Genomic DNA, 26,908 nt, shown 5'->3' with positions numbered 1-26,908 from the left:
CATTCCTCCCCGACAAGTTGGTCTTTGCAAGAACATTTTCTTGATTCTTGGAGTTTTTCCATTCCATATAAATATATGACATGAGGGAATCTAGTTTATTAAAAAATGCCTTGGCTATCCAAATAGGAATACATTGGAACAAGAACGGAAACTTAGGCAGAACATTCATTCTAACAATATTTATTCGACCTGCTAATGAAAGTGGTTGATTTTTCCATGTATCTATATCCTTTTTCGTTTGATCAAATAATTTCAAAAAGTTGTGCTTAAAGAGGTCGTTATATTCCTGCGTAATATATTTATCCCTTTAATTGAATTTTTTATAAAAGTTTTGTTCCCATATTCCAGTTTATTTACTCTAAATAGAATTACCATAAAAAAACTATAGGCCCTTCTAGTGGCAAACATCATAAAATGCGGATTAATGTAATTTGTTTTCCACTAGAGGTCAGCAGAGATGCTTAATGACTGAAGTGTTCACTAGAATTGGACTGGTCTTTTTATTTTTATTTTTGTGTGGAATAATGCATAAAAATATATGAAAGCTTGTTTCTGCCACAGAATAAAACATTTCAAAAGATAATTGTGACTTTTTATTGTGAAATTTTGTATTATAAAGTCGCAATTGCGTGTTATAAAGTCAGAATTGTGTGATATAAAGTCAGAATTGCGAGTTATAGTCAGAATTTTGAGATATAGTCAGAATTGTGAGATATAAAGTCAGAATTGCGAGCTATAGTCACAATTGTGAGATATAAAGTCATATTTGCAAGATATAAAGTCGCAATTGAGAGATATAAAGTCAGAATTGCGAGATATAGTCGCAATTACCTTTTTTATTCTGTGGTGGAAACAAGCTTCCATAAAAATATGCTTATTTTCAATTAAAATAATAAAATGTATGAATTTAGAGGTAAAAGACCTATATATGATTTCTAGACAAAAAAAAGAAAAAGTAGTGTAATTTTTAGGCTTCGGGTCATTTTGACCCCCTTGGCCTAAGGGGAGGTAGTGTTGCACCCTGGGGAGGGAGGAGTAAAGTTAAACAATCCCCAGGTGGAGCACAAAATAGCTCAGTCATTGACTGCTAACGGTTTTATATGTTTAAAATGTTTAATGTCTCTTCTCAGATGATTTTGAGTCCAAGTTCAACTTCCACCCTATAGAGGACCTGCCTCCACCTGAAGAATATAGACACTTCCAGAAGATCTATCCCAGCAAAAACAACCAGGGTAAAGACCTGATGATACTTTGACCCACAGTTTTTCCATAAAGACAAACTTTTACAGATTTTGTTCTACACATTTCCTCACTATCTTCTCCTGCTTTAGGGAGAGGTGCTCCTCCACTGCCTCCTGTTGGAGGAAGATGAACACCATTCAGGGAAGAGAAGGACCTAAAAAGACGACACAAACACACACACACAAATACATACATGCTGTATACAGTATATATTTAAGTGTGTTTGTCACACAAACGTTAATTACACATAAAAATACACTAATAATGTGACATCTTTCTTAGGGAAACACAATTAATAGCTACATGATCTCTGATCCAAACCACTCCAGAATGCTGTACCTCTAGACCTGAAAACACTGTGCAATATTCCTGTGCTGCCTATACAATGCACCTTCTGTTATTGTGTCTGATGACAGCGGCACAGCAAAGCAACCAAGGCAGAGTAGACAACTCCAGTTACCGTGAAGCTAGATGTGTACATTCCGCTTGTTACTTACAGCAACCAAAGTTTTTTATTCAATGAGAAAATGTGTAGCACTTGTAGATTACTGATGTCTATGCATATCAGACGCAAAGTCTGTATTTCTCTGGACAATCATTTTATTGTCACTTTTTATCCTTACTTTAATTCTATTTTTTTGCTTTCATAATCTATCAGGAATGAGATCGTTTAAATCGCAAACGTGTTTGCTTACACTACAAAGGCTATGAAACAGCCTCGTTTTATTGTTCGGTCTGCAGTTGTGTTTTCCTGGTCACACTACAGAATCAGAGCCAATATTGTCATAAGTTTTAAGAGGAGATTTTTAAAAATATATATTTTTTATTTTTATTGGCTCTACGTTGAATCTAAACTACTTTATAACTGACCAAATACACACTAAGTGCCAGCAGATCTGCGGAAGACTGTGTTTTTGAAACTGCCATCTTCTGGATCATCTGCACCCTTTTTCCGGCTGGGTACCAATGTTTCTGGGTCGTTTATAGATTGCCTCTTTTTTGTTTTTCTAATTGGCATTTTTTAATTGTGTTGCATTGTATAATATGTTATAAAGTGACCAAATGTGTTAATAATGTTCAGGCACTTCTGGCTGTTAAGTATAAAAGCTACTATTGGGATTTGGTGACCAATCATTCTGACTTGTAAATGCCAATTAATCTGTTTCTGAATGTGTTCAAATTCATGTCAACATAATTGTGAAATAAAAGGTGGGAAAGGGAATTTTTTGCTGTTTAGAGTGGTGTTGTGTTAGCGGCCCTTAAGTTAATAACTAATGATCTTCGCAACGGAAGTGAATCAATCAATCAAAACTAACTTTAGCTGGACAATAACTTTATCCTAGAGCTGTTGTAAAACCTAAACAATCTGTTACGGTAATTTCCTATTATCTCTGTAAAGCTGCTTTGAAACAATCCATATTGTTAAAAGCGCTATATAAATGAAGGTGACTTGACTCGACTTCTTTAAGATAAGGACATCATATAGATGTCATACACTGCTTTATAATTGGTCTTTTGCATATATTCACGGTATTTCATATTTGTTATTTCTTAATGCATATATTGTTGCGACATATTGTGACACATATTCTGCGGCTTACTATAACAGAGAAAAGATATTGTTGGAATCACATTTGCATCTTTTTTTCCTAGCAGATGAATGATAAAACACTGATAGCCAATCAAAATCCTTCCTAAGTGAATAAAAAATAAACGTGGCGTTATCATGTGTTTGGTGTCCATGCTAATATAGTTATTCTTGGTGTAAATGGGTCTTAATACAAACATTAAAAATCATGAAATAAATATGAAAGCTTGAAAAGTGTGTTAGACAATGGAATGTCTTCTGTCTTTTCGATGCGCTAATTACATTTCAATTTAATTCTTACCTGACTCCATTTTATTATGACCTCAAATTTAGGGTGAAATGCTAAGTGATTATTGGTCAACGTCTAATAATTTATTCTGAAGCTTAATTCCCTATTTAATTTTATGCTTTTAATTGCGCTCTTTCATTCAGATTTCAATGTCACTTAAGTCAAGTCAAGTCACCTTTGTTTATATAGCGCTTTTTACAATACAGATTGTATCAAAGGAGCTTCACAGTGATAACATGAAAATAATACAGCAAAGTTTGTTTCTAGAAGAAAATTGCGTCATCGTCCACCTGAAGTAAGGCAGATCAATAATATTATTGAATATTAAATGTCCCCAACTAAGCAAGCCAAACGCCAAGGCAACAGTGGCAAGGAACCAAAACTCCCATCAAGGTGACAGAATGGAGAAAAAAAACCTTGGGAGAAACCAGGCTCAGTCGGGGGCCAACGAACGAACAGTGTATGATTATGATTCAGGCAACATTACAGGTAAGAAGTCAGATTGGATCAGAACATTCACAATACTTATCCAGTTCCGTCTGAATCTTTATCTCAGGCCCCTCATCCATTGGTGGTGTACTTTGATGGCAGTCGTACAGTTGAGAGCTGTGAGAACTCCGTTTTCTCTTCTTTCTGGTGGTAACAGTTGTCCATGTGTTTTCATCTGTGTTTAAAGATTGAACAGAAGTCATGGAATGCAAATCTGATGCCCTTAATTAAACTTCAATCAATTGCGTTTTGAAATAACGTGTGAAGGTGTGGATTTTTTCTGTTGATAATTAATGACAAATGATTCTAGGAACAGAAAATCCCCCTATTCTTCAATAATCGATGGTCATATTTAGATTAAAGTGTTTTTGAAGCACAGAGCTGTAGTTAACAAAACCAGTTACATGTCTCATAACATGTTCATTTGATTTACCATCAGTGCTTCTCTCAGTAGTCTGGTCCTGCACTTGCTGAAGCTGACCTGGGCTGGCTTATGTGTCAGAGGAATGAAAAGATGGCAGCTTCTCAAAACTACTCTTTCTCTCCTGACTATCATTTCCCTCACTAACACTGTCGTACTGATGGTACAAAAAAAGAAGAAAGAAATACAGGGTTATTGTCAAAATAAACAAACTTAAGAGATTTGACTTCAGATTTCTTCTTATGCCACAACAAATAAACAACATGAAAACAAATGGGGAAAAAAAGAGACAACATTCAAAGTAATTTGTAGCTGATTTAGGCTCAGTACCTTAAACCATCTGTGGAAAATAATTTCCCCCAAACTAATCCGCCGGCTTGGGTCCTGCTGAAGGAGGGATCGAATCAGATGGCAGCATTCTGTTAAGAACAATGGGAGAGAGGCGACGACGAGAGAGTCAGATTATAACCTTGAACTTTACACCTGCTGTCTTTGTAATAATAAGCTGTAAGATTTGACCATGCTAATCTGCAAGGTCAGAAATTCTGGAAAAATTCCTACATTGTCAACAAGCCCATCTTTATAGCCATTTGACTCAGGTGTTACTTTTTGCGCCTTTTTTCTTTGTTCTGTTTAGTATGATTCAGAATAACAATTTTGTCTTCTTGATACCATCTCACCTTCTGAAACGCCAGGCTCAAGCCAGATGTCGTCATCAATCATCTTCAGAACATTGCTTTCTGGGAATCGTCTACACACCAATGTGAATAGAAGAATTCCCAGTGACCACACAGTTGCAGGTTTGACCTCAGGAGGGCAATAATCATCTGTGCCTGAAGGAAAGACATTTTGTCTGATGAGTAAGCTTGAAATACTACTGCATGTTTTCAATGTATCCATTAGCATACAATAATAGGTTTTATTCGATTCAAAAACATTGGTGCATCAATTTAGGAATCAATGTGGACATTTCCAAACCAGGTGCGATGCGAGAAGTTTCCACTGACAAAGGGATAGTTCACCCAAAAATGGAATTCTGTCATCATTTACTCACCCTTATGTTATTAGTTTTTTTCTTCTGTTGAACACAAAAGAAGATATTTTGAATAATGTTGGTAACCAGACAGTTGACGTTAGCCATTGACTTCCATAGTAGAAAAAAACATACCCTGGAAGTCAATGGGGTCCGTCAACTGTCTGGTTACCAAAATTCTTCAAAATATCTTCTTTTGTGTCTTTTGTACAGGTTCGGAACAACATAAAGGTGAGTAAATGATGACAGAATTGTAATTTTTGGGTGAACAATCTCTTTAAAGGGAAACCTACAAGTCCCTTTAGCTTGTCACTAGAATTGAAGTCCTAAACTACAGGTTTGAGTCATAGTACACACCACAGAATCGATCATAAGCGGATTCCTTCAGGAGATCCCCGCATCCAATGTCAATCAGTTTGACTTCGAATGTTTCTGGATTGATCAGCAGGTTCTCCATCTTAATGTCGCAGTGAAGCACTCCATGGACACAGCATGTGTAAGAGGCGCACAGTTCCTTCAGCATTATAAACTTTGCAATGTCCTCACTTAAGGTGCTTTGTGACGATCCAAAAAATCTATCAGATCTTCGCAAGGTGAGAGGCGTTCCAAAACCATGATGTAGTGGTCATGCTGGTCCTGCCAGTCCAGCAGCTGAATGATCTCTGGAGTGTTGGGGCCCTTGTTAACAAGAATTAATAGACCTACCTCTATTGGAACGGGTGAAGGATGACCAGGCTAGAAGAAAGATCATTTTTATGATTGTTAGATGAAGGTGCTTTTAGTCCATATCCATATTGTATCCAATGTGAAAAAACATAGCAAGTGTAGTCTACTTACAATGGTGATGTATTCCATGTTCCTCGGCTTTCTGGAAATTTTCACCGCCATCTCAAGGCCGTCCTCCAAGCGCCTCCCTTCGTAGACAGTGGCCAATCTTCTCTGGTCAAGCATTCTGCTGATTTCATATTGGCTCAAAATGTCCTCTATTAAAAGATGCATAATTAATAGTTAGAAAATTATTTATAGAGTGGCATGAGGACTTTGAGCGGTGGCAACACCAAAGCTAGCATCCATGCATAATTCTTATGGATTTATGGGCTGACTGTCATACACATTTGGATTAATGAGTATGCAAAACAGCTGCATTAACACAAAAATCATCTATACTGTTTAAAAAATGAAAATTCTTTCAATTCTAAATCAACACTGAACAGATTTTCCTGTTATCACTGTAAAGCTGCATTGAAACAATGTTTTGTATAAAGCGTTATTTAAGTGACGACTATTATTCAGGGAAATAAATAAAAACATTGTATTTTTTTTGTTTTTAATGCACACATTTATAAATCTTGAAAAGAGGCCATTTACATTATTTATTTATTTTTATTTATTTAAACTGCCCTTCATGTAGGCTAAAACACAAAATTAGATATTTTGACAGTTCAGCAGAATCATTTATTAATGAATGTCAAATCAAACAGAATCCCAGTCAAAGAAATACAGCTGAATTACTCTATATATCATATATAGGCGGCCCATATTCTTAATGAAAGTGGGTTGTTATTGTCACCATGCCTATGATAATGAAGAAATGTAGCCTATAACTTAAGATGAAATTTCAATCTTAATAAATAGTTAACCATTTAAATTATGTGTTCTATGGTCATGAAAAAAAAAATACAATACATATTGAAACCGTCTCATTTCTAATAGCCAACAAATCTTTTCTATTTTTACTGAAATATGTATATACAAATCTGACCATCCTCGACCTAGTTGGTTAGCACGTGGAGGTTAGCTTAAGCAATAAACAATATATATATATATTTAAAATGGTACTTTTTGAATAGCACCTAGTACTCCAATTAAAAATACGTCAAACCTTTTAAGTTTTTTTGAGATATGTAAATTCAATAAAACGATACAAAATGGTAAAATACCAGCATGAGTTAAAACAAATTGATAAGAGTGTAAAAAACATGATGGTGGAATACTTGCCTTCTCTTTATGCAACATTTCAAAACTGCAGTTTCTTCTTAATATTTCCCGGGAAATTCTTTCCGCCAAAATACCAACAAAGATACAATATACGCGCCTTTACAGTCAAGTCAGTGGGGGAAGGGACTCAGAAGAATCCTATTGGTTCCTTAAAACAAGAAGGACTTGGGCAGCCAATGAAATGCGTTCTCACGGATCAACGTCACACGCTGGCGCCTCAGCTGTTTAGAGGAGGAGTTCACAACAACACATTTGGCGCTAGTTTGACGGCGGGTTAGTGTGGTGAGGAGCATTGAGGCTTACAAGAGAAAATTATTGCAGCGATTGTCAACTTAAACTTTAATCAGGTAAGACATTCAATATGTTAATTCTTTAGTCCTTAAGAGATTGTTGTAGTTTCTTTAAATAAACTACTTTTATTCAGTGATTTTCAGCGCTTGAGCAAACAGCTTGGCGCCAAATGACACACGACAGAAACTACTCGCATTCAGTTTACAGTATTTGAGACGTGCACGTGTTTTGATCTGCAACAAACGCAACTTTTTAATTTGTACTTATTTTTGCATAGTAGTGAATTAGAGCTGATGGGAAGCATTGTGTGCGTAAGCAAAATAAAGAACCACAAAGCGCCTGTAGGACCAAAACCGCCATATGGAAGGAACATATATGATCTTTGATCAGTGTGATTCGGAACAAAAAATAATTTAATCTTTGTAAGACTTGATGCTATTATACTAAACACCCCCAACATGTTTTATGTTCGGATGTCTTTGTTAATCACTCACACCCCAGAGTCTACAGGACAAACACTTACTTGCTAAATTCCTCACGGTTACCCTGTTTTCTCCTCAAAGTACAGTTTTGATGCAACATGTTCTAAAATCAAAATGGGAAAGCTGTCACTGAATAAATAGCAAACTATTAAAGCTTTGTGCATTGCAGATCATTGATTTCTAAGTTATCACTGTGCTTTTCTTTACAGATCTGCTTCCTGGTTTTAAACTAAAAATGCCCAGCACTCGATCACAGAATCAGCCCACCCTTCAGTTCCCTAGGAGGAAGTCTTCCAGGTTGGGTTCTCGACCTAAAAGCTCCTCCGAGAACGCGGTGGATGTCCAGGCCACCCCTCTGACCCCTAGAAAGACAAATGTGGGGGATTCGCTTGGTGCCTGTCAGTCTCCCAGAAACTCTGTGTTGAAAAACACCTCTCTGTCTGAGCGGCTGCCCCTGAGCCCCCGGAAACGCACAGGTGTTTAAATCATCACCTTTAAACGACCATCTTGGTTGCTGTACTTATAGTAATGTGGCGTGCTTTATCTTTTATTTATGAGCTTTTGTTTGTGTTTCAGGTGATGAAAACGGATGTAACCTCTTACCTTCTATGCTTGGCTCTCCGCCTAAGCAGCGCTGCGCTCCTCTGTGTTCCCCTCGTAAACTGTCCTTCAATGAGAACACCCCGGTCTTCTCCTCACCTCCACGTCCCACCCCGTCCTCACCGAAAATTCCCCTGTCTCCCGTTTCTCGTCCATCGCCAAAACGGCTGCATGAGACCCCCTGTACCAACCCGATCTCCCGTACAGAGGGAAAGATCCCTGTTACTCGACTGTTTCCTGTCAAAAGTAAGTTTTAATATTTATATTAAAATTGATGTCACATATTTTTGACACTTGATAATTGATCTATGTCGTTATCCCTGTAGAATCTGGTTATCAGAGCATAAAGCAGGCTCTTCACACTGCAGTGCCCGAACGTCTTCTCTCTCGCGAGGCAGAGAGAGCTGCCATTGTCTCCTTCCTGGAGAACCATGTAGTGGCAGAAAAACCCTCCAGCCTCTATATCTCTGGAGCTCCTGGCACAGGCAAGACTGCCTGTCTAAACTGTGTCCTCCAGGAACAAAAGGTGAGCTCAAGAGAAAATATGGGCATATGCAAATCAAAAAGCATACTCTACCATTCAAAAGTTTGGGGTCAGTAAGAATGCTTTTTTAATGATGCATTAAATTGATTCAAAAGACCTACATTTCTATTAAATGCCGTTCTTTTGAGCTTTCTACTCATTAAAGAGCATTGGGGGGAAAAACTATTGATTGAATAATAAGAAATGTTTCTTGATCAGCATATTAGATTGATTTCTGAAGGGTCGTGTGACACTGAAGACTGGAGTAATGATGCTGAAAATTCAGCTTTGCCATCATAGGAATAAATTACATTTTAAAAATTTAAATAGAAAACAGTACAATTTTAAAGTTTTTAAAAACAAAGTTTGAATGGTAGTGTACATCTGCTTTATTTTTACAAGGCAGAGCAATGTCTGTCTGATATGTGAAATTGTGAAACATGAAATTATGGCAAGAAACAACTGTGCTTATATATATATATATATACTTTTTTTTTTTTATTGAAGTCACCTGTAGGGCTGTACTCAACCAAAGAAAATCTTGGTCGACTGAAGTCCTGAAATTTTCGACTAAAAATCGACTAAAATCGACTAAAAATGACGGTAGAAAAAAAAAACGTTAAATTAATTAGATGCGCACTGTGCACAGTACTTGGTAGCCTTGTTGTCCGCCTAAATGAATTATAAATAAACATAAAAAACTAGTAGGCTATTTGCAGTATATTAAATCGTTTTTGACCTAATTATTTTGCACTGAAATGAGTCTGACACTCGAGTCTGTCGGCTCTGACAGCGTTGCATCACGTGCACCTGTGCAATATCATTGCTTATGATTTCCGAAAATAGTACTATGTTGTCAACTAGTGATATCATCACAAGAACTGTTGAGGAATATGCAACATAATTTAGACAATTATTTTTGTCATATGTTATAATAAGTTATAACTGTCTGTCAGACACTATCATTTCACCGTTCATGTCCTCGCACCGAGCGAGGCTGAACATGAGCTCAGCTTCGCAGCTGAGACACGAATAGACTATTAACTTAAAGCTTTTACTCTTAATAAACACAAAAGGCACGTCCACTTTAATAAAAAAAGAATATTTATTAAACAAACCAGAGCAAGAGCAGAAACGAAATAAAGCGCATAACTGAAAAATAAAGCATCCTAGGCTCAAAACTAACACAACCAACAGCACAGCGCAATTGCGCATTAGGCTCCAAATAAAAAATAAAAAAGTTAGGTTATCACACTAAAACATTGAAATATGCTCATTCTGATATGTTCATATAGCCTACTCAAAACAGACAGGGCAAGCTAACGCAGACAAGTGAGCTTACCACTTTTAGATGATATATCATGTTTGTCGTCGAGCTGTTGCTTGCAAACTTTGCATTCGACCTTTTTCCTGTTATCAATTTTAACAAAATGCTGCCACACTGTCGATTTCTTTGTTGTTGATATGTTAGAAGAGGACTAACTATTAAACGCTCTCACAATTAAATAAATAATATTCAGCATCAAACCTTCTATAGTTATCGCTCTCTCTTGGGTTGGGCTAATCCAAAAAAGGTGAAAACAAGGGGGGTGTTCTGAAGACAGACTGTTACAGTGAAACAAGGGTACTCTGAAAACACCCCCATTAGCAGTTAGTGCTTTCCACCTGATGAAATGAGCGCGCCTCAGCGCGGCAAAACTGATGAAATAAACTCGGCAAAACTGATGAAATGAACGCGGCAAAAAATCGACCAATCAGAATTTTGGTCGAACCAGAACGTATCGACCAATTAATCGACTAATCGACTGGGACAGTACAGCCCTAGTCACCTGACCTCTCTTCTGTTTCCAGGCTCTGTTGAAAGGAGTTCAGACTGTGCTCATCAACTGTATGAATTTGCGCAGCTCTCATGCCATCTTTCCATTGCTGGGAGAGAGACTGGGGGTTCCCAAGGGCAACAGTGAGGCTCGGCTGGAGAAACACCTGACCAGCTCTGGGCCCACTGTGTAAGTCAGCTTGCATTCAGACAGTGCAATTTGCATGTAAAATCATTTCAGGTTTTTAGCCTAGTTTGTAGGCTTTGTTCATGTGATTTAATTCTTATTGTGGTGGGGTTTTTTTTTGTGTGCAACAGGCTTTTGGTTCTCGATGAGATGGACCAGTTGGACAGCAAGTCTCAGGAGGTTCTCTACACGATCTTTGAGTGGCCTTACCTGCCCAAATCTCGTGTTTGTCTCATTGGTAAGATTGTTATAACATATTTGTGGACATTAAAGGTGCAGTAAGTGATTTCTAAGAAACTGTTGATATTTTAAATCAACCCAAACAAACACACACCTTCATTGCTCCGCCCCCAAAATGTATTTTTATCATTGCTGAAGCAACGCAAAATAATTCTTCACAAAAAAAAGACAAGGTAATGAATGACAAGGAAGAACAAAAAATGTAAAGGCAGTACACAAGAGTACCTACAAGCAAAAGTTGGTTGTTATTCGCCAGCAGCACACCAGCTCACAATGCCACTCAAAACTGTCCTGTTATTAGCTAACATTAGAACCACAGTATATATCTGTTCTGTGAAACATGGCAAAACCAATGTTACTTACATATGGAGCAGAACCAACGCATCCTCTGCGTCCGTTTTCATGCCTTCCCACGTAGGTCTCTCCAGCCACGGAAAGCTTTTCTAATATTAACGTGGGTCCTAAAGCTGCGTTCACACTACAAGCGACACGATACCATTCATTTTAATGGAGAGTGGCCGATTTCCGGCGACAGCGACCGTTGGTGACTGGATGGGGCGTGTCCAGTGACACGATAAAGCTGAGATCTGTTTAACTTTATGCAAATGAAGAGCGTTTAGACTTTTCCTTCCAAAATGTTTGATTGTAGCGGCAAAAAAACGGATTTGTTCAACATGGAGTAACATCCGTGAATGTCACTCACAAACATTACTAGGCAACCAGTAGTGGGAACGCCCACTGGCAACATGCAGCGACAAAGTCATAATGATCTGTCATATTCCTCTGACTTTTTCTCTTTTGGAATGTCTCTCAACCATCTCTCTTTCTATAGTCTTTCTTCAAACCTTCATCTAGCTAACCCCCCCTTTGTTGCATGTTGTCATACTTGCAGCCGTTGGTCCGATCCATTTTTCAACAGCGTTTCTCGGAAATCACTTACTGCATCTTTAATAACAGACTTGATTTCTACTAATTTTCTTCTATACAAAGCGGATCGTATTGAATGTCTGCTGACATGTGAACTTTGACCCCTTAGGTATTGCTAATGCATTGGATCTGACAGACCGTATCCTGCCTAGACTCCAGGCAAAGCCACATTGCAGACCCAAACTGCTCAACTTTCCTCCCTACAGTCGTGAGGAGCTCAATGCGATCGTCCAAGACCGGCTCACACAAGTATGCCTACTTGCATATTTTGTTACTTGCTCTTATCCAGTCTCACATTCTGAGGTAATAATACATTGGCGTGTTTGTGCGTTTAGGTATCAGGTGAAGGTGTTCTGGATGCCGCGGCGGTTCAGTTCTGTGCCAGGAAAGTCTCAGCAGTGTCAGGAGATGCTCGCAAAGCACTCGACATCTGCAGGTAAGAGAGCAGGCTCTACTGCTAAATCTCCAGCACAAGTGTGACGGTTAGTTTTGTGAGGTTCTCACACATCTGTCTATCCTTCAGGAGGGCTGTGGAGATTGTGGAAGCTGATGACAGGTCTAAAACGACATCCGAACCGGCGGTTAGCCCTAAAGGTATGAATTACTGTACAAGATGTAGTGGAAAATAAGTCGCACAAGACTATAATCTTTGTTGAAAGGAAGAAAAACACAAGTCTCATCTAGTTATATTAACTAGATGTAGTCACAAGTAGTTCTATTCAGACAAAAACACTGGTAAATAAAATGTTATGTTTACAGACATTAAAGAGTTTTTGTTCCCCTCACTCCAAAACAAATCCTTAAATTCACAGCAGAACTGTATTCAGAACAGAATGAGAAAAATAAGGACATTTTGTAGGAAATATGCTTTACAAAAAAATCTGTATATGCACACGTTGCATATATTCCAAAGCAACTTGTATGCAATTAACATCAGGCACACAGAACATAAGTCATGGGACTTTTCAGATAATAGAAGCGATTTATATTCTGGGAAATACAGTAGATTGTCTATTATACAAATATTGCCAAATTAGGCAAAATGTCCTATTGTGGCTAGTTCAGATACATTGTTACAATGTAATAATTAGTGATGGGCGTTTCAAAACACTGCTTCATGAAGCTTCGAAACCTTTGTGAATTACTGATTCGGAGTGTGAATCAAAGCACTAAAGAACTGTTAAAATCACATGAGTTCCGTAAACGAGGCTTCTTTACGTCATAAATGTTTTAAAATTCCTATGGTTCGCAACTAGAGGACGATGACATCTGTGAACCAGTGTCTATATGGTTTTTGCCTGATTTAGATTTTTTTTAATACATTTGTAGGCATTTTAATGATATAATTAAATAATTTAAATAATTAAAAAGAAGCATTGTAGTTAAGTCTCTCATTGGCCTGATTAACCAAGTTCTCCATAAACAAACAAAGTGAACCCCACAATTTCAAAACACTTAAAGACACTTCAGGTTTTTGTTTTAGATGATTGGTTTTAGCATTTAATAGATTTACACTTTCCATAAAACATTTGCAATAGGTTTTGCTGCATTTACAACATTCTGACCAGTAGGCGTCACCAGCGTGTCTCATTTCGAGCCCTTCGAAACTGAATCATTTTGTGAAGCAATTGGTTCAAGCTTAGTTTCTCACATCACAAGTGATAATCATTCCAGCATTATTTAGAAAGAAAATGAAATAACGAGGGATTTGCCTCTTGTTGCAGTGTCGCGGGTGAGCGTTCCTCAAGTGGCACGGGTTTTGTCTGAGGTGTATGGCGACCGCATGGCATCCAGCAGCAGGGACGGTGAGAGTTTCCCTTTGCAGCAGAAACTTCTGGTCTGCTGTCTGCTTCTGATCATCCGTAACGGCAAGTGCAAAGAGGTCCAGTTGGGCAAGGTGAGTCAAAGTTTGATCAATCGTTTCCAAACACCGTAACTGAAAGGGTTAGTTCACCCAAAAATGAAAATTATCCCATAATATTCTCACCCCCAAGCCATCCTAGGTGTATATGATCCATAATTATAACTTTATAAACTGTAATCACTAGCTTCCGGTTACGTCTGTCCGTGTGCTAACGAGTGAGTCGAGTTCCGGCGGATGATGTAGGAGTAACTCAATCTCCTCTGACATTTCTCTTTAAAATTCTCGTTTTAGACTTCTAATTCGTAACCGGTGTTTTGTTTTCCTCTGCGCTTCTTGCGTTCATCAGTACGTCATGTGTCGGGTCAGAGTTCACTCTTCAGCCGGAACGAGACTTGCATACAGAAGCCAGTGATTATAGTTTATAAAGTTTTAAATAAGGATATTTTTCTTACAAAAACGCTTTAGAAGGCCTTTATTAACCCCCTGGAGCAGTATGGATTACTTTTTTGATGGATGGATGCACTTTTTGAAGATTTAAAACAATTTTTTTTCTGAAAAACCATTATAAAGCTTGGAAGAGCCAGGATATTTTTTGGGTGAACTAACCGTTTAAGTGTAAATGTTCAGACCACATTGAAGAAGTGTTGGTAACCCTGTTTCTGTTTCTCCAGCTGTGTGAAGTGTACAGTAAGCTGTGTAAGCAGAGGCAGGTTGGAGGAGTCGGACAGACGGAGTGTTTGTCTCTCTGCAGTCTGCTGGAGAGTAGAGGAATCCTCATTCTCAAAAAGGCCAAAGAAGCTCGGTTGATTAAAGTAAGAGCATTTATGAATAGTATGGCTTTCGAATCATAAAGTAATCAATACTTCAATTTGTTACAATTTAATGAGAGTTCTAATTTTTTCTTTTTTTTTTTTCTTTCCTAGATCTCCCTGAAGATTGAAGAGCGAGATGTGGAAAACGCTTTGAAGGATCGAACTCTCCTTGGTAGCATATTAGCGGCTGGTCTGCCATAATCTAAACAAGAGTTTTAACTTTATTATTTTCTTTTTTTCCTCATTCCTTTAAATATTTTATATTGATGAGCTGTGAAAGTCTTCATTAAAACAAGAAGGTTGTTTTGAAGGGGGATGATTTGATCCAAAAGGGTTAATGTCATTTTAGTATGTTTGTGTCAAACGTTTTACCTGCCTTTTGAAGTGTCATTCTTCTTTGATGCTTCCAAACAGAAGATATTGCCTTCTATTTTATTTTGTACATCAGCGTTGTAATGTTTTTTGGGCAGGATACACTTTTAATAAAGCAGAATGTACATGAGTTTGATCCTGAGTCATTTATTTACTGATCTAAACCATTTGAAGTATGGCACACTTTAAAAAAAAAAAATATTTTTCTTGACTGTTCCTCCCTGTAGAGTTAAACTTGGAGCCTTTGCATGCTTATGTAGTTTGTGCATATTAAACAATTCCTTTTTTTATTCCAATTTCCAGTGTCCATCTTTAGGGTCCAGCCTTCACTAAAGATGAGAAGCCAAAAGGTGGGTCAGCAAATCAAGATTAATTATTTTCATTAAATCGTTTTTTTTTCTCAGTTGCAAACACTATAAGTGATTCTGCTGGCGCAAACTCCCAAACCCATTCATTCACATTTCAACTTTTTAAAAAACATTATTTTTGTGAATGGATGCAGAACAATCACGAACATAAATGGACAACTTTAAAGGAGATTTTCTCAATGTTTCGATTTTTTTGGCACCCTCAGATTCCAGATTTTGAAATGGTTGTATCTCGGCCAAATATTGTCATATCCTAACAAACATGTATGAATCTCAATTTCAAAAAATTTACCCATGTGACTGGTTTTGTCGTCCAGGGTCACATATAATTAACTCAAGCATCGCAATGTAAACTCTAATAGCACATATTTCTGCAAACAAGGAAATTTCAATAATCTAAGGCTGCCTCTGATCCCTCTGTGGTCATGGCATAAGTTGGTCCCCTGCCCATGTCATGCCCCAATGGGAGGTTAGGGAGAGATTAAGCAGAGCACAGGGCCCAAGATCCATCCCATCCCCCCACACCAGGCCACCACACATGCCACACTTACCCCGTTTTTTTTAGTTCCTTGCTTGTTAAGCTTTTAATGTGTATGTGTCTCAACTAATGTGTGATGCATTAAAAAACAAGGCATGCAATGCAGAACCAGCCCAAGGCAAGGAATCCAGGGTGAAGGATCCCGAATCTATACAAGTATTTAACTAGGTTCAATATTGATCAGTGTCGTTTCCTCTTCCCATCCCTAGAAGGAGATAATTATATAGTTATGGTTAGTTTCCAGGTAAAGAAGGTCAGCGGATTCATGAATATAGGAAGGTGATTAGAGATGACCAAGAGGAGTGCAAGTATAGTCTATTGTTTTGGATGGAAGTGGACAGGTTTTCCATGGAGACGCAATCTATTAGTAAGTTCTTACAAGATGCAATTTATTTAATTAATTAATTAATTTCCAGTTCATGAGGATCATTTTCCTAGCACCACAAGGATTAGTTGACTGTTCGGGTCTATTAAAAACACAAACATTAAGTAGCAATACACCATTCAGAATCTTAGGATAATATAAATAGGAGCACAGGTGTATCTTCACTATACTATGTACAGTTAACTCAAATGTGTAGCCATTTTTTTGTAGTACTGTATTTTTGCAGAACTGAGAAATTACTACCTAAGAGAAAGTCTTTTGCCAGAAGACTGCTGTAGTACTGTATACTCTTATGAAATTTGGCTAAAGGTGTAGATGCGCAATTCATTTTTTACTGTACTGTAATTAAGTTTACTGTATTGTGTTGAATGAAAAAAAAAAATCATATTACATTTTTGGGTATTTGACCTTTTCTTCTTTAGTGCTTTTCATCTACTATGAAATTTTTTAATTAATTATTTTTTCTATATCCGGTATCTGCACTCTTTCATTTAGGTTGCATACTGTAATAGATTTTCAGCTGGAAAATCATCTCTGAATCCCAATAAAGTTTTGTTACAGTGTTATGAAATGATCTCACTCATGTTCATACTTAAACAATTTCAACATCCCAGTCACAAAGCATTAGATAACATGATTTTATTTCTTTTTTTGGACAAAGTATGAAGTAAAAATGCTACAAAGAATCCCTTTGTCAGTTAATATGTGAACAAATGTGGAGCTAGTTTCTTATAACACGGTTTAATCGTTTAGTTAAACATTAGTCCCTTTTAATCAGCACAGCATTTATTCATCACGCAAATGATAATAAGAAAAATCTCCATACACAATGCATTGCAAGACAAACAAAATCAGTATTTCCTTGTCGATACATTAAGACAGTTTCAGCAGAACACATATGGAGTAAAAAAAAAAAAGTGGGAAAAGTTCAAAAGAACTCCAGTATTTGACAGTCTCAGTTAAGGGAGGAAAGATAATGCACTGCACTGAGATCCAAGCGCTGTAGAAAATCCACATTCCAGGCATTTCAACTCACTAACGCTGATTTCTGATCAGCTCCGATCAACCCGTCTGACTAAAACCACTGTGAACGAAGCCATAAAGCTGACCTCAGGTCAGTTATTGTGAGATCGCAAGTCTAAATCATCGATCGCATTTTCCAAAATCTTAAAACTATAAAAAGCAACGTGATTATCATTATAAAATATTTGAATAAAATCTCTTTGGCATAGTTAACCATTCCTCTTACCAACAAAGTATTAATGCACCCATAAGAAACACTAAAATATAACATTTTCTACAAAAAGACATGTAAAATGCAACATGCTGTCATCCTTTTATAAATGCAGGGTTAAGTTGCTCGATTCTGCCTCTCCCAGCACAGCGAGAATTGCATATATTACAGCAGTGTCAGTGTGTGTTTACTGAGAAATGGACCACAGGCACCCAGCGATTTTAAAAAAAAAGAAAAGAAAAAAGAAAAAAACTCTGCTGGGAGTTTCTGTCTAGTGTATTTTTTATAATCCTCTTTCAGTGGAGCTCAATTCATCATCAGGCTGTGAAATAAAAAGAAAACACTCAATTGAATGCAGTTACAGACTTCAGCAGGTAAGTCCAATCTTATCTGAGTATTTGAATGACAACTAGTGTATTTGAGTAGTACTGACCGGTTAGAATTCAGGGAAGGGTCTGGCCATGGAGTTGTAAGGAACGCCATGCCCATATTCATCTTGCATTTCTGGATCTAGAGGAATGCCATCCATATGCATGCCGTCACTGTATAGTTGATATCCTCCGGGGGGGCCGTAGGCGTCGAGATCTTTACGAGACAAGGCACAAGACTGCAAAAGGTTAGCCATCTGCACAATGTTATAGTCTCTGCAAAACCAACAAGGTGGTTCAAATCTTTATAGATAAACCTGACAGTCGTAGAAATAAGTAGCTGGTAAATCATGGTGAGATGATATACTAACCGTCCTCTGGAAGGCCACCATCCATCATGGGGTTGTGTGCCTAAGATGTAACAAGGACATTGTTATGTACATATTTCTAATAAATGATCTCTTTTGTTGTGATTTGCATCACCATATTTCCATGTGTATATGATATTTGATTAATCACTGTAATCAAATAAAAAAATAAAAAAAATAATAAGCCTAACTAGGGATATTAAATATCTACGTACAAAAACACAAACATAAATTAACATTATGTTTTTTTATTAAAGGTACAATATGCAACATTTTCTGCCGCTAGAGGGCGCTACATTCCAAACAACAACAACGGCGTAGCTTGATGACGATGTAAAGGAGCGTAAAATGATGGGAACTGTTGTTTTCAACTCCACCGTGGATGTAAATCAGTCAGACGGGAATCGAAAAATCATGTTCCTGGATGTTCTATTTTTATAAATGTTGCGTTTAATGAAATGCTTTTTGTGGCGAGGGGGGGCGTGGTTCAGCGCGGTCTGTAACGGGAGGGATAGAAACAAGACGAGCACGTAGTAAGACCTACGAGTAAGTAGGTCAAGTGCAAATGACGAACACCTGTGTCTTTTTGCAGTATTATTGGCGTGGAGAGACCGTTCTGGAATCAGAGACTGGAGAGAAAATTGGACGCAGAGAAAGAAAACCGGTGGATCCGAGCTCTCATTTTTGAACTGTTTTGTGCCGTCGCCACGGTGAATGTGCATTGTGCGCGACTTTTGTTTGTTTAGTTTTATTTTAATAAAGTACGAATCCCAGTCACGCCGACCCCTGTCTTCTTCCTGACTCTTGAACCTCATCACACTTTTATTTCATTAATATGAATTAACAGCAAGAAAAGTAAGGTTTAATACTAAATTGGTTATCATAGATGTTACTGTATTTGTCGAATTCATTGTTGTGATAACGCTGCGCAGTTTTACGTGTTCTAAACAATTGTTGTAAAAGTACATTCGAACATGCCCACATCATTTGCCAAAATACTGATTAATCTTTATGTATAACACATGCTATATTTATTTACATGGCCATAAACACCAGACGTGATAAACAATGTCAATAAACTAAACACAAACCTAAAGCAATAATACTTTCCTTGCATAAACATAACTATTACCGAATGCTACATTTGGAAAATATAAAATTAAGCATGCTTTGTCGACAGAACCAGCTGCAATCAGTAAATAATAATTGTGTTCCATAACGACAGCACGAAACAAGCTAACGTTTGTTGCTTGATAGACGCTACAACTTCCGCATTTGTCCAGGACTCCACGCAGTACGAGCGGAAACCGAGGGTAACGCGGATATGACGCAATTGACTGGCGACTCCCAGCTCCCCCCTGCTCTATCGCCCCGTTTCCTTGGTTAAAATCGCAATTTTCTCATTATTTAAAAATAGTTGGAAACATTTGGGATATTGTAAGTAATCAACTTAACAAAATATATAACACTGGCCTTGAGATTTTGGGATATTTTAATGAAAAATTCTTACATATTGTACCTTTAAGTTGTAATTACTGAATAGGAGATATTCACAATTTGTGAAATGTAAGCATTAAAAGCAATTGTTAAAAACAATGGTTACAAATATGTGTTAAATATTCCTATACATACATATATATATATATATATACATACATACAGTATATATATATATATATATATATATATATATATATATATATATATATATAACATTTATTTTTATTTATTTTTGTAATGTGTATGTGTAAATTTATAATTTTGTTATACTATAATAATGTTTTGATCAGTTTGTGATTTGCAATTGTTACTATCTACTATTTTCCATAATTAGAATTTTTGGTGAATTGTATTAAAACAAGTTAGGGTCAGTTTGACCCACAAATATCATAATTAATATAGTATTTTTAACCCACAACAAATTGCACACAAAAATGAATTGCCCCCATTGTTTTAATTCATATATAATAGCAAGTAAGATCTCAATGATATTTTGTCCACTGAAGTAAGAAATGTCCTTTGTTCCAATTTCACAAATGTGGTCACTACTATAAAGACCACTTTTCAAGAGCAAATATGATCAAATAAGGTCTATCTTTGTTTTTCTTTTTGAATATCCTGTTTCACTCTGAAATACTGTATGTCATATTACGGAAGAAAATTGTTAAAATGTTAAAAACCTCTACACCACTAGGGGGCAAACTCACCATCTCCCAAGCAGCAGGGTCATGTTTGAAGAGCGAGTGTGTTAGCTCCACTGATACTCGTTTCTTATAGTCAGGGTTTTTGTCCTCAGAAATTCGGAAGAGAACAGCAGCGGCATACGTGGCTGAAAGAAAAAACACGCTTTGTTACACGCTTAACCCCAAAGTATACTTCAGATTTGATGCAAACTCTCAGTGTGTACGTACAGCTGAATGCATAGACTTTTGAAGTATACTCTATTTGATAGCATGCGCAAACACAGGCCCTTGAAACGTGTACACTAGAAAGTTTCATACTTCCATACAAAGTTTCATAACTTCTCTCCAGAAGTTATGAGTGATAAAAATGTATTTGTACTTGTTTAAACTAGAGATGCGTGATTATCTGTATCCCCTCACACAAGAGTGTGTTGTTGTCCCGTCTCCTTAGTCCTTAGTTTCTTTTTCGACTGTGAAACAATGGCCCAGGTCAGTGTCGACAGCTTGTGGACAAACTAATTAGATCCAAAAAATTGTAGGAGGATGTGCGAGAGAAAAATCTGTCTATGAGCGTACAGTACTCGAGTACTATGCTGAAGATGAAATCTACTATGCTTTGGTATTGCTAACCTCATAATTAATCTGGTTTCGCTTGTTTTCTCTGATGTTTCTCTCTCACTCACCAATTCCTTCGTTGCTGGAATGGAGGAGCTCCATGAGAGGTGCACAGGCTCCTTCCGCATCAATGATCTCAGCCGACTGTTTATCAAGAGCCAGTTCACACAGAACACCAGTTGCCACACGCTTGACGTTATCCAATGGAGAATACAACAGCTGCAGGGACAGAAAACAGATGTCTATTATATACACTGAGCATGTTAGACTGAGGGCAAAGGCTACATACAATACATACGCGCTCTCATACACACCCATAAAAACGGCCACAACATAGTATATTGATGGAAAGGTGTAAGAGTTACCTGAACAAACAGAGGAATGGTGTCCATTCTGGCAATGGAGTCTTTGTTCGTATGATCTCTGGCCAGGATATGCAGAGCACCAGTGCTGCCCTCCACGATCTCTTCCATTCTCACCCCATCCTGAGAGAGAGAGAGAGAGAGAGAGAGAAAAAAAAAGAAAAGAAAAAAGAGTAATTTAATTAATTAAGTGACAAGTGAGGTGTCTAAGTCGCAACATCTAGCTACGGGGGTGCCTCAGGGCTCAGTGCTTGGACCACTTCTCTACCCCATCTACATGTCATCACTAGGATCTCTCATTCAGAGACATGGTTTTTCCTATCACTGCTATGCTGATGACACACAACTCTACCTGTCTTCCAACCAGATGATCCGACGGTAGCTGCTCGCATCTCAGCCTGGCTGACTGATATTCCTTGCTGGATGAATGACCACCACCTTCAACTAAACCTTGCGAAGACAGAGCTGCTTGTGGTCCCAGCCAACCCAACACTCCATCACAACTTCTTCATTCAGCTAGGTTCGTCAACCATAACCCCACCCAGGACCTTTGAAGTTGTGATTGATGATCAGTTGAACTTCACAGACCAGATTGCTAGATCTGCCTGGTACTGCAGATTTGCCTGGTACAACATTGGGAGGTTTAAGCCCTTCCTATCGAAAACATGCTACACAACTCCTTGTCCAAGCGCTTGTTCTATCCAGCCTGGACTATTGTAATGCTCTCTTGGCAGGCCTTTCAGCATGCACTGTCAAACCTCTGCAACTGATCCAGAATGCAGCAGCTAATGTGGTCTTTAATGAGCTGAAGAGAGCAAACGTCACACCTCTCCTCACAAACTTGCACTGGTTGCCAATCGCTGCTCGCATCAAATTCAAGAAACTGATGTTTGCCTACAGAGCAACCACTGGCTCTGCACTCCTATACCTAAACTCACAACTTCAGACCTACGTGCCCTCCAAAAGGTTGAGTTCTTCAAGTGAACGGCGTCATGTGGAGCCACCGCAAAACAGCACAAAATCACTTTCACAGACGTTTACCTGGACTGTTCCCTGGTAGTGGAATGACCTGCCTAAATCAACCCGAGCTGCTGAGTTCTTAGCCATTTTCAAGAAATGGCTGAAGATGCATATTTTTCGGCAACACTTGACCCATTAATACTAACACTTACTATTCTATATTTATTCATTTCATTTATTTTTTAAACTTGCTACGTGCACTGTGCTGGACTAACTGGGGACTTGGCACAGCACTTATTGTTAGTTTTATTGCTTCTATTGCTCTCCTCATTTGTACGTTGCTTTGGACAACCAGCTGGATGTCAACCAATCCGGCTTCAAGAAAGGGCATTCAACTGAGACTGCATTACTGTCAGTCACAGAAGCCCTACGGATCGCAAAAGCTGCTTCCAAATCTTCAGTCCTCATTCTCCTGGATCTGTCTGCTGCCTTCGACACTGTGAATCATCAGATCCTTATGTCCACCCTCTCATCACTGGGCATCACAGGAACTTCACTCCACTGGTTTGAGTCCTATCTCACAGGTAGGTCCTTCAAGGTCGCATGGAGAGGCGAGGTATCCAGGGCACATCAGCTGACCACAGGGGTTCCCCAGGGTTCAGTTCTTGGTCCCCTCCTCTTCTCCATCTACACCACATCACTGGGACACATCATACAGGCACACGGTTTTGCCTACCACTGCTATGCTGATGACACGCAGCTCTTCCTCTCATTTCAACCAGATGATCCCACAGTAGCTGCATGGGTCTCAAGCTGTCTGGCGGACATCTCCACATGGATGAAGGAACATCACCTGCAGCTCAACCTGGCAAAGACTGAGCTTCTCGTCCTCCCTGCCAATCCGTCTCTACAGCACGACTTCACCATCCAGCTAGAGTCATCATTAATCACCCCATCAAGATCGGTCAGAAATCTTGGAGTAACGTTTGATGACCAGCTGACCTTCACAGACCACATTTCAAAGACAGCTCGATCTTGCAGGTTTGCACTGCACAACATCAGGAAGATCTGGCCTTTCCTAACTGAGCATGCAACACAACTTCTTGTCCAGGCCCTGGTCATCTCTAGGCTTGACTACTGCAATGCCCTTCTGGCTGGACTTCCAGCATGTGCAATCAAACCCCTACAGATGATCCAGAATGCTGCAGCTCGTCTTGTCTTCAACGAGCCCAAAAGGGCCCACGTCACTCCTCTGTTCATCTCTCTACACTGGCTACCTCTCGCTGCTCGCATCAAGTTCAAGGCATTGACGCTTGCTTACAGATCCATCACAGGCTCAGCTCCCTCCTACTTTCACTCACTCCTACGAGTCTACATCCCTACCAGACACCTACGATCGGTCAACGAGCGACGTCTCGTGGTTCCATCGCAGAAAGCCACAAAATCACTTTCCAGAACATTCTCATTCACAGTTCCATGCTGGTGGAACGCTCTCCCCACCCTCATCCGGAATGCAGAATCCCTGACAACATTCAAAAAACAGCTAAAAACCCATCTCTTCCGTGAGCACTTAACCTCATAAAAAAAAAAAAAAAAAAAAAAAAAAAACGATGTTTTTCCCTTTGAAACATCACTTATCAGGCTTATGCTACTCTGAATAATACCTGAACTTCGTATTTTGAGCACTTCTTGTGTTGTTGTTGTTTTTTGCCTCTTTATGATGACTCGCTTATATTAGTCCTAATTTGTAAGTCGCTTTGGATAAAAGCGTCTGCTAAATGACTAAATGTAAATGTAAATGGATAAAAGTGTCTGCTAAATTATAAAATTTAAATGTGAAACAGTAGTCTGTACATTGTACATGTGTGTAATGATGGGAATTGTAAAGAATTAAATTCTGTTTTTGATTGTTCTCAATTATTTAGATTTGTTTAGTACTTTTAAGAAAAGATTATAATAATTAGAAAATATTTCAATGTGATTTTTTTTTAACTACACAATGTCATATGAAAAAACAGTCAGTATGTACACAGATTCATGTCTCAAGAGTTAGTTGAATGCTGGATGTGTTGGATAAGTAAGGGATAATGTAGAGCGAGGCGGTTGTTATAGCGAATACAACCCCGACAGGCTGATTAGGACTTGAATCAGCCTGAAGGGGATGTATTCGCTATAACAACCGCCTCGCTCTACATTATCCCGCTTATTACATGGCTACCCACCAAATAAATCAATAATTTTACACAAAATATTGATTTAAAAAGGAGTTTATTGATTTAAAAACGATTGTATTGCTTCCGCTAAAGAAAATAGTCCGTTCCGTCTCTACGGTTATAATCCTGCGTCCATAGCAATGCTCTGTTCTTCATGGCAACGGTGTGTTATACTTCGCTATCAAAAAATAACAGAACGCATTCTACATTGGAATTCAACCAAGCCATGTAATAATTAAAAAGAATTAGAATCATTGGAATACACTAGTTGCACTACATGTTTTTTTATTCACCAAAAAAGAACTGGCTTATAAGGGTCATTCATTTGGAAATTGATATGTACTAGTTGGGTTACATGTTTTTGATACACTTAAAAGCACTGACTGAGTAATTCGTTTGGGAATTGGATTCCTCTGGTTGAGATGCATGTTTCACATAAGAGTCATTTATTTAGGAGTCTTATTTTTATGTTTAAACACTTGGTTCCCCACCCTAAATATGTGTCCATGTTTCAGCGACAGGTGAGGAATGCATACCTGGTATTGTTGTTGAGCAGATGAACCGTGTTTCTGTGCATCCTGATGAGCTTTTGAAAGCAAATTGACCAGTTTGGGAATGGCTTCAGCGTCTCTCAAAGGAGCCTGATTGGCTGGACTAAGTGCCAGGTTACGGATCAGACCAACCACAGCCTGTGATGAAGACAAACGTGAGGTCAGCAAGATATGGTTATATACTGCACAACAGGAGACCCAATAAGGCCCTCTATGGTATAAACTACTCATTGAGAGGGATACACCCATAAAATACTGTACCAGGGCCTGTGAATTTAAGCAACAGCCCTGTCACACAATTAATAAACCTAGGAAATTAAATGCTTTTACATTCTGTGGCTTATTAAAAGCCATTTTACTCTACATACGGCCCCCTCACATCATGTCAATTTTACATCATTTAATTTAACCTGCCTATTTTGGACACTTTCAATTGTGGAATGAATGAATCAAGCTCCTGTGAGTGGGGTATTTCTACAGTGGCACTGGTTTAATGCTTCATCCACACCAATATGTGTCAGTATATATCACAAAACAACTATATAGTAAAATTAAACAAATTAATAAAAATATATAATAGTACACCTTCAATTGATTTGATAAATATGTTTTCCTGAAAAAAAAAAAAAAAAAAAAAAAAAGGTTCTTAAAAATGTTTGTTTTTTCTTTGGTAGATTGCAAAGCCATCGCTTTTCTCACTGCCGTGCTAATTTGACAGTTCTCTCTGTTTTTCTCTCACTTACCTTAACGACTGGCCAGTAGTAGGGCTGATCGAGCAATTTGACAATACCGGGGATGCCGTAATCGGTTCGTACGGCGTTCTGTGCAATCTCAGCATCCGGGTGCCGGCTGGTGAGGTGGCGAAGGGCACAGACAGCTGGCTCGATCACGTCCTGTTTTGAACCGGCCCTCACGATGGTGTGAATCAGTGCCTCCACGCCGTTACTCTGGGTCACCTGTGTTTTGTTGCGTGTGTTGTTGCAGGTGAGGTTGGACAGGATGCCTGTTGCGCAGGTCAACATGTTGATGTCATCAGAAGACAGCAGACCAACTAGCACTTGGAGCAGATTTTCCATTCCGTCCTGCAGGGGTCGACAGAGAGCATGCGTTGGCACCAATGAAAAATGTCAAGTTCAGTTAAAGCAGCAAGGCTTTGCCATTTTATTTGGAGCACAATTTGTATAGAGCAGCGGTTCTCAATCTTTTTGACTCAAAGGTCCTCCACTATCCAACACAATATTCAAAGGCCCCCACCATATATAGACTATATATACATAGTTCCATTATTTCTGCTGTAATTATGAAAATGCTAGTTTATAAAGTTTTTTTAATTAACAGAAACTAGGAGAGTCGAACATTATATTAAAATAATTAACCACAATTAATTAACCAAAATTCAATAACTTCATGATCCTAGAAGTTTCGAGAACTGTATGTTTGTCCAGTGCAATACTCATTATGTCTATAGGTATGTCCCCATAAAACATGAAAACCCAACATGGCACAAAATGTCCTCACAAAGCAATATCCAGATTCCTTGTCTTTGTGGGGACAATTTTTTGGTCCCCATGAGGAAAACATAAGCTGTT

General features: G+C 38.3%; 4 protein-coding genes across 9 annotated transcripts in view; 2 read left to right on the top strand and 2 right to left on the bottom strand.

The window, feature by feature from the left end:
- The window catches only part of wipf2a (WAS/WASL interacting protein family, member 2a), a 10,107-nt gene extending 7,643 nt beyond the window's left edge, over positions 1-2,464 (top strand). Inside the window, exons 6-7 of the mRNA XM_082155302.1 lie at positions 1,118-1,232; positions 1,332-2,464. Of these exons, the coding sequence (XP_082011428.1) occupies positions 1,118-1,232; positions 1,332-1,372 (156 nt within the window). The 3' untranslated portion in view covers positions 1,373-2,464. The remainder of the gene's footprint in view (positions 1-1,117; positions 1,233-1,331) is intronic.
- An 816-nt stretch (positions 2,465-3,280) lies between these two features.
- On the bottom strand, positions 3,281-7,142 carry LOC309488203 (serine/threonine-protein kinase pim-1-like). Of its 6 annotated transcripts, XM_082156308.1 has the most exons (6): positions 7,061-7,136; positions 5,900-6,045; positions 5,420-5,797; positions 4,710-4,862; positions 4,360-4,448; positions 3,281-3,783 (listed from the first exon to the last, which is right to left on the bottom strand). In XM_082156308.1, exons 3-6 carry the CDS (start codon positions 5,583-5,585, stop codon positions 3,667-3,669), a joined length of 525 nt encoding a protein of 174 aa, XP_082012434.1. In that variant the 5' UTR covers positions 5,586-5,797; positions 5,900-6,045; positions 7,061-7,136; the 3' UTR covers positions 3,281-3,666. The 6 variants fall into 6 exon arrangements, 4 of the variants coding, with proteins under 4 accessions (XP_082012434.1, XP_082012436.1, XP_082012437.1 ...); XM_082156310.1 differs by having other exon boundaries at positions 5,420-6,045; positions 7,061-7,141; XM_082156311.1 differs by having other exon boundaries at positions 5,768-6,045; positions 7,061-7,125.
- Positions 7,143-7,283: 141 nt separating this feature from the next.
- Positions 7,284-17,919, top strand: cdc6 (cell division cycle 6 homolog). The gene is made up of 12 exons (XM_082156258.1): positions 7,284-7,407; positions 8,043-8,309; positions 8,410-8,679; positions 8,760-8,959; positions 10,808-10,962; positions 11,091-11,197; positions 12,236-12,375; positions 12,462-12,562; positions 12,650-12,720; positions 13,851-14,023; positions 14,662-14,802; positions 14,914-17,919. Exons 2-12 carry the CDS (start codon positions 8,069-8,071, stop codon positions 15,001-15,003), a joined length of 1,689 nt encoding a protein of 562 aa, XP_082012384.1. The 5' UTR covers positions 7,284-7,407; positions 8,043-8,068; the 3' UTR covers positions 15,004-17,919.
- jupa (junction plakoglobin a) overlaps positions 17,090-26,908 on the bottom strand; it is a 29,967-nt gene continuing 20,148 nt past the window's right edge. The window contains exons 9-16 of the mRNA XM_082156244.1: positions 26,063-26,401; positions 25,305-25,457; positions 21,599-21,718; positions 21,302-21,452; positions 20,643-20,764; positions 18,439-18,478; positions 18,133-18,284; positions 17,090-18,021 (exon numbers count right to left, since the gene is read on the bottom strand). Of these exons, the coding sequence (XP_082012370.1) occupies positions 18,136-18,284; positions 18,439-18,478; positions 20,643-20,764; positions 21,302-21,452; positions 21,599-21,718; positions 25,305-25,457; positions 26,063-26,401 (1,074 nt within the window). The 3' untranslated portion in view covers positions 17,090-18,021; positions 18,133-18,135. The remainder of the gene's footprint in view (positions 18,022-18,132; positions 18,285-18,438; positions 18,479-20,642; positions 20,765-21,301; positions 21,453-21,598; positions 21,719-25,304; positions 25,458-26,062; positions 26,402-26,908) is intronic.

The sequence above is a fragment of the Leuciscus leuciscus genome (genome assembly GCF_965113295.1).
Source record: "Leuciscus leuciscus genome assembly, chromosome: 23".
NCBI classification, from domain to species: Eukaryota; Metazoa; Chordata; class Actinopteri; order Cypriniformes; family Leuciscidae; genus Leuciscus; species Leuciscus leuciscus.
This window is presented reverse-complemented; position numbering and strand designations above follow the sequence as displayed.

Bases quoted from the DNA above. Each gene is read 5' to 3' on its own strand.
- LOC309488203 (XM_082156310.1), bottom strand. From the start codon at position 5,585: ATGCTGAAGGAACTGTGCGCCTCTTACACATGCTGTGTCCATGGAGTG. The intron at 4,863-5,419 runs GTGTGTACTATG...TCTTTCCTTCAG, and splicing joins CGCTTATGATCGATTCTGTG to GCACAGATGATTATTGCCCT. The intron at 4,449-4,709 runs GTGAGATGGTAT...TGTTCTTAACAG, and splicing joins TGAGCCTGGCGTTTCAGAAG to AATGCTGCCATCTGATTCGA.
- cdc6 (XM_082156258.1), top strand. From the start codon at position 8,069: ATGCCCAGCACTCGATCACAGAATCAGCCCACCCTTCAGTTCCCTAGG. The intron at 8,310-8,409 runs GTGTTTAAATCA...TTTGTGTTTCAG, and splicing joins GAGCCCCCGGAAACGCACAG to GTGATGAAAACGGATGTAAC. The intron at 12,721-13,850 runs GTATGAATTACT...CTCTTGTTGCAG, and splicing joins ACCGGCGGTTAGCCCTAAAG to TGTCGCGGGTGAGCGTTCCT.